This window comes from Alexandromys fortis, unplaced genomic scaffold (genome assembly GCF_014885135.2).
Source record: "Alexandromys fortis isolate MF-2015 unplaced genomic scaffold, M_Fortis_MF-2015_v1.1 scaffold_119, whole genome shotgun sequence".
NCBI lineage: Eukaryota > Metazoa > Chordata > Mammalia > Rodentia > Cricetidae > Alexandromys > Alexandromys fortis.
The window spans coordinates 2,609,861-2,615,714 of record NW_026067991.1 but is presented as its reverse complement, the minus strand read 5'-3'; the positions used below and the strand labels follow the sequence as shown (position 1 = coordinate 2,615,714).

General features: G+C 43.4%; 1 protein-coding gene across 4 annotated transcripts in view; it reads left to right on the top strand.

Annotated features, from left to right (window-relative positions):
• The window catches only part of Rubcn (rubicon autophagy regulator), a 71,361-nt gene that overhangs the window by 18,142 nt on the left and 47,365 nt on the right, over window positions 1–5,854 (top strand). For all 4 annotated transcript variants that reach the window (XM_050159770.1, XM_050159769.1, XM_050159768.1 and 1 more), the window contains exon 2: window positions 4,048–4,201. In XM_050159770.1, coding sequence (XP_050015727.1) covers window positions 4,163–4,201 — 39 coding nt within the window. In that variant the 5' untranslated portion in view covers window positions 4,048–4,162. The remainder of the gene's footprint in view (window positions 1–4,047; window positions 4,202–5,854) is intronic.

Here is a 5,854-nt window from a genome sequence, read left to right as displayed (position 1 = left end):
TTTTTTTTTTTTTTTTTTTTTTTTGCTTGCATGTGTGTCTGTGTGAAAGTGTTGGAACTCCTGGAATTGCAACTACGGACAGGTGTGAGCTGCCATGTGGGTGCTGGGAATTGAACCCAGGTCCTCTGAAAGAGCATCCAGTGCTCAGTGACCGCTGAGCCATCTCTCCAGCTCAATTCTTTCTCCTTTATTTTGTGTCTTTCTGTACCTAGAGGAAGAACCAATTCTTTCTAGAAACTGCTTTCTGGCTTTTGAAAGTCCCAGGGGCTTGCCGAGTCAGAGTCCTTCAGCACGAGACACTTTTTGACATTTGATGTTTAAAAATGCTTTATGGTACTTTCCAGTTCTTGTTTGCTAAATTGGTTCAGATAATTGCTTCTTTTTTAAAAATTTTGTTATTTTTATTTTATGTGTATGAATGTTTATTTGCATGTGTATGTGTGCACCCTCAGAGGCTAGAAGAGGGTGTTGGATCCCCTGGAATTGTAGTCACAGACAGTTGTGAGCCATCATGTGAGTGATGGGAACTGAGTCCAAGTCCTCTGCACATGCTCCTAACCACTGAGCCATCTTCCCAGCCCCCGTGGAGCCTTTATTAGTTGCTAATCTCAGAAAAAGGCTTAACAACTCCTCTCCTTTGTGGTCCCCTCTGTTACCAAAGGAACACTGTAGCATGTTTTATTTTTTAGTATTTTCACATTGAGATCAGTTCTCTCTCTCATGCTGTCATAGCTTTGGAAAGTCTTTCTGATCAAAATTGATTTCTTTTTTGGTGTTCTATCATGTTGATGTTGCATCCCACCCTCCATTTCAGGGATCAGATCATTGCTTGGCTTGGTACAGTTTGACCTCTAACTGTGGTCTCAGAGTGTGTCTGTCCTGGGTGAATGACATCATGTGAAAAGGATAGGCTAGAGTAGTTTCCTTCTGCTTCTTAGAAGGGTCTGGGGGGGAGGGCAGAACTCAGTAGATGAAGGTGTTGCCCTAGTGCCCATGTTAAAAACAAGCAAACGAACAACAAAGCCAGGTATTTGTTTGTAATCCCAGCTCTGGGAGACTGAGACAAGCAGTTCCCTGGGGCGTACTGGCCAGCCTAACCGAAGCAGCAGGCCTCAGAGCCCAGTGAGAGACTGTGTTTCAGAAAACAAGTGTAGGGCTCCTAAAGACCAACAGCTGGGGTTGACCTCTGGCCTGCCTGTGTACTTGTACAAATAAACACACGCACGCGCACACACACACACGAGGGGGCAGCAGCACTTGATTCTCCACGGTGGTCTCTTTACTTACATCTAAAGCTATTTATTTAATTTATTTATTTATTGAGACAAGGTTTCTCTGTAGCTTTGGAGCCTCTCCTGGAACTAGCTCTTGTAGACCAGGCTGGCCTTGAACTCACAGAGATCCACTTGCTTCTGCCTCCTGAGTGCTGGGATTAAAGGTGTGTACCACCATCTCCTGGCTTCAAGTTGATTTAATATCTCAACCCTCTGAAAATATTTCTATCATTAAGATAGAGAACACTAAAAGGCATACTGTAACTATGTAAATACAAAATTTTCAGGCTTATCATTCTCCCAAATGTGCATTTACAAAGCACAGAGCGCCTGGGATACTGCAGTAAAGCCGCGTTTCTTCGTCATTTGGCATCTCAGGGACACTTTCTTGTGAGAAAGGATGAATCCTTAGCTTTGTCCAGAGGACATTATTGGTAGATCAGAGGTTCTAGGACTTCCATGTTCTTTGTAGAATTTTGGGAGCAATGAATGCTGTCTACTTCGTAATATTCTTTAAGAAGTTAATGCCGTATTGACCCAGGATGAATCAGAACTCAGGTATGCAGCCTCTTGTCGAGCCACACCGGCTGTTAGACCTGTAAGGCTTGATTGTAGTTTGTTGGAATGTGAAAACCGTCCGTCAAAGTAGACCAGAGGTTGATTAACCCTGCTGAAACATAGGATGCAGTCAGTGAGCAGCAGCTGGAGTCAGCCTCTAGAGTGGTAGTTTCTCAGTATAAACATAAACGGCATTTTGAGTGATTACTTTAGTTCAGTGGGCATTTTACGACTGGTATAGAAATACAAGAGAAGTCTGGTGACTCAATATTTTTATTTTTGAGACAGAGTGTTGCTCTGTCTGGAACTCTCTTTGTAATACTGGCTGGCCTTGAGTTTATGGCAATCTTCCTGTTGAAGCCTTCCGAGTGCTGGGATTATAGGTGTGAACCACTATGCCCAGCTGGTGATGCAGATATTTAATAAGGAAAAGAAAACCTGAATGTCTTCCAGTTCAAACAAATTCTTGTTCACAAGGCCTTCAAAGCAAAAAGCCCAATCCTCTTGACCCTCCCTTTATGGCTGAGTCTCCACCCCATTCTGTCACTCATTTTCTCTATGGCTGAGTCTCCACCCCATTCTGTCACTCATTTTCTCTATGGCTGAGTCTCCACCCCATTCTGTCACTCATTTTATTTATGGGTTTTACTTATCTGCCTTTACTCATCCACTCTTCTAAAATTGCTCAGAAAATACACAAAAGATTAGTTTTGTATTGATGGAAAGGATTATAATTCAGGATCCATCCTCTGCTGGTATTTATATGATATAAAATCGTTATGATAAAGTTTCCTGAGGAAATCTTTCTTATTTCCTATGATCGCCATGAAAAGAGGAAAGAGCGGTAGTCTAATAATGGACGGGATGATAATGTGTGTATTGTTACAGTTGGGGGCCCAAGAGGCCAAGAGTGACGCATTATCTCCGTATGCTTCCCTTGTCCAGTTTGATCAGTGCATTCGGGTCCCGCATTCTATTGCACTTGATGTTGAGTTTTGCTGGTTAAAAGCTGTGCAGAGAAATTGCTAGGGATTAAGAGGAACCTGAAAGATGATCAGGGCAGCAATTTTCTGATTTCACAGTGAAGTACATCAAATAGTCTAGGAGAACAAGGTGACAGCTGGCTGGTCTGGGGACGTGTCTTAAAGTGACTTCAATGCAAACTTAAAACCTCTTTTGTTTCAGTGTTCACTTAAAAATCATGGAGGCAAAAAGTCTTATGGTTGGCTTGGGGTGTTTAGTACCAACAAACAAGTTGGTAGATTGTTTTGTCTAGCATAAGAAAGCTCTGGGTTCAATCTCTAGCACTTCACAACAGCAGAGCCTGTAGCACACACCTGTGATGTCGGCATTTGGGAGGGGATGGCAGTAGGACCACAAATTCAAAGTTATCCACAGCTACCAAGTGAGGTCAGGGGAAGCCTAGAATACACGAGACCCTCAAATGACAAGTAGTTTGTGTCCTTACCTGTCATGTTTGCTTGTAAGTGTTGGTATGTATCTGACCTTTGCTGTAATTCACCTAGTGCTAGGGAATACAGAAAAGAAGAAGCAGGGTGGTTGGATTTATATCATAAAAGATTTCTGATTTGGGACTGGAGAGGTGGATCAGTGGTTAAGTAGCACTTCCTGTTCTTCTAGTAGACCTGGGCCTTCATGGCAGCTCACAACCATCTATAACTCCAGTTTCAGGGGATCCAGTGGCCTCTACTATCATCAGGCCTGATATGGTCACAGACAAGTATGTAGGCAAAACATCCATACAAATAAGATTTCTGATTGTGGGTGGGTGTTCTCCTCTTTTCCCTTTGTATTATCATTGTTCAGAAATAGGTCTTTTATTTCGTTTTGTTGTTTTTCAAGACCAGGTTTCTCTGGGTAGCTCCAGCTGTCCAGGAACTCGCTCTGTAGACCAGGCTAACCTGGAACTCAAGATCCGCCTTCCTCTGCCCCCCAAATTCTGGGATTAAAGGTGTGTGCCACCACTGCCTGGCTCAGAAATGGCTCTTAATGGGTTGCACTCCTAAAATCACAAATAGCCATGATATGCCATGTAAGTGTAAGGGCTCAAGTCTTTATAACTATAGTACTCTCAGAATGGAGCCTTATGTTGAAGAGAAAAATTAATGGAAGAGAGAATGTCAGGCAGGAGACACTGATGTGTATGGTGAGGGTCAGGTTCAGCAAACTTAACGAACCATTGGTATGATTTCAGGAGAGAGCATTGGCAGTTGCTGGGTAATTTGAAGACTACTGTGGAGGGTTTGGTGTCAGCCAACTGCCCCAATGTCTGGTCCAAGTATGGTGGCCTGGAGCGGCTTTGCAGGGACATGCAGAACATTCTATATCATGGGCTCATCCATGACCAGGTATGTAGAATTAATTTTCTCCCTATCTAATTGGCTGAATCTCTTGGAAAACAGCTGCATGAAGGTGGTTGGCAGAGAAAAGGTGAAGCCCATTGGTTTCTGTGAGATCCTAAGTATAGAACTGACTACATGTGTTTGCATGCTTGTGTGTGTGTGCATCTGCCTTTCTGTCCTACCCCACCCCATCTCTCTCACTCAGTGCCACCATAGATCTATGCCAGAGGAATGAGTAAACTGCCAGGACAGGCAGCACAGCAGCAAGAGGTTAGGTCAGTTTGGTTCCTGTTGATTCCATAAGAAAGATGAATTTATTGACTAGTTACAGATTTATTATCTTTCAGCTCTTGAGGTTAGAATTCTCAAATAAGTTTCATTAGACTCAAGCCAGGGTGTCTGCTGTGCTGCACTCCTAGGAAGTGCTAAATGTTCCTTCTCTCCTTGTCCTTTTCAGCTTCTGGCTGTTTTCCTCGAATTCTTTAGTTAGTGCCACCACTGCCCAGTCTTTGTTGTTGCTGTTAATGTGACTATTTTTAATTTTTATTGATTTATTTTTAAGTTTATGGGTGTTTGCCTGAATGTATGTCTGTATGCTGCATGCATGGCTGGTGCCCTCAGAGACCACAGGAGGGCATCGGATCACCTGGGACTGGAGTTACAGATGTTTGGAAGCGGACATATGGGTGCTGGGGTTAAGCCCAGGTCCTCTGGAAGAGCAACCATGCTCTTAACCACTGAGCCACCTCTCCAGCTCCTAGAAGACCATTTTTATCATCAACCATAACCAGGAAGATTTTCCTCTCCCTTAATTTTAGTCTTGTTTTAGCACCATGCTTTTGATCTGTGGCTGGAGCCCAGTGGTGGTAAAGCAATTGCTGTGTGTGCAGGGCCCCGGGTTCAAGCCCCAGCACTGAAGTCACTTACTCAGTTAATCAGTAAATAGAAAAACCATGCTTTCTCTCCAAGCCCCTGCCCAATGTGGAATATTGGAATATGGAATAAAGCTGATGCAAAATGTGTACAGTCTCTTTCATCCAGGAAATGTTTCTGCTTAGTAAGAAGCTGAAATTCCATGTGGTCAATTATTCTGTACTTGGAAGGCTTTGGCCTATAGACCAGTGTGTGCTGTGGAGATAGATCGTTGGGCTTGATGAGTTTGCTTAATTAGAATGAATGTTTCTTGTTTGATCCAAAACCATCCTTTCTTCATCTGACTCTGGTGTTGCAAGGAGGTGTGTGTGTGGGGGTGGTGTTCTGTCCCAGCCACCTGGCTAGCTTACACCTGAAATAATCACACAGAAACTGTATTCATTTAAACACTGCCTGGCCCATTAGCTCTAACTTCTTTATTGGCTACTTCTTACATCTTAATTTAACCCATTTCTATTAAATCTGTGTATCACGACGTGACTGTGCCTTACTGGCAGGATTCTAACCAGCGTCCGTCTCAGGCAGGAAAGCCATGGCTTCTGTCTCTCTGCCCTTCTTCCCAGCACTCAGTTCTGTCTACTCCGCCTACCTAAGTGCTGCCCTATCAAAAGGCCAAGGCAGTTTCTTTATTCAACCAAGGAAAGCAACACATAAACAGAAGGACCTCCTACAGCACTCTGGATTGCCTTAAATTTAGACTTTTGTTGTTACTTTAATTTAAAACAG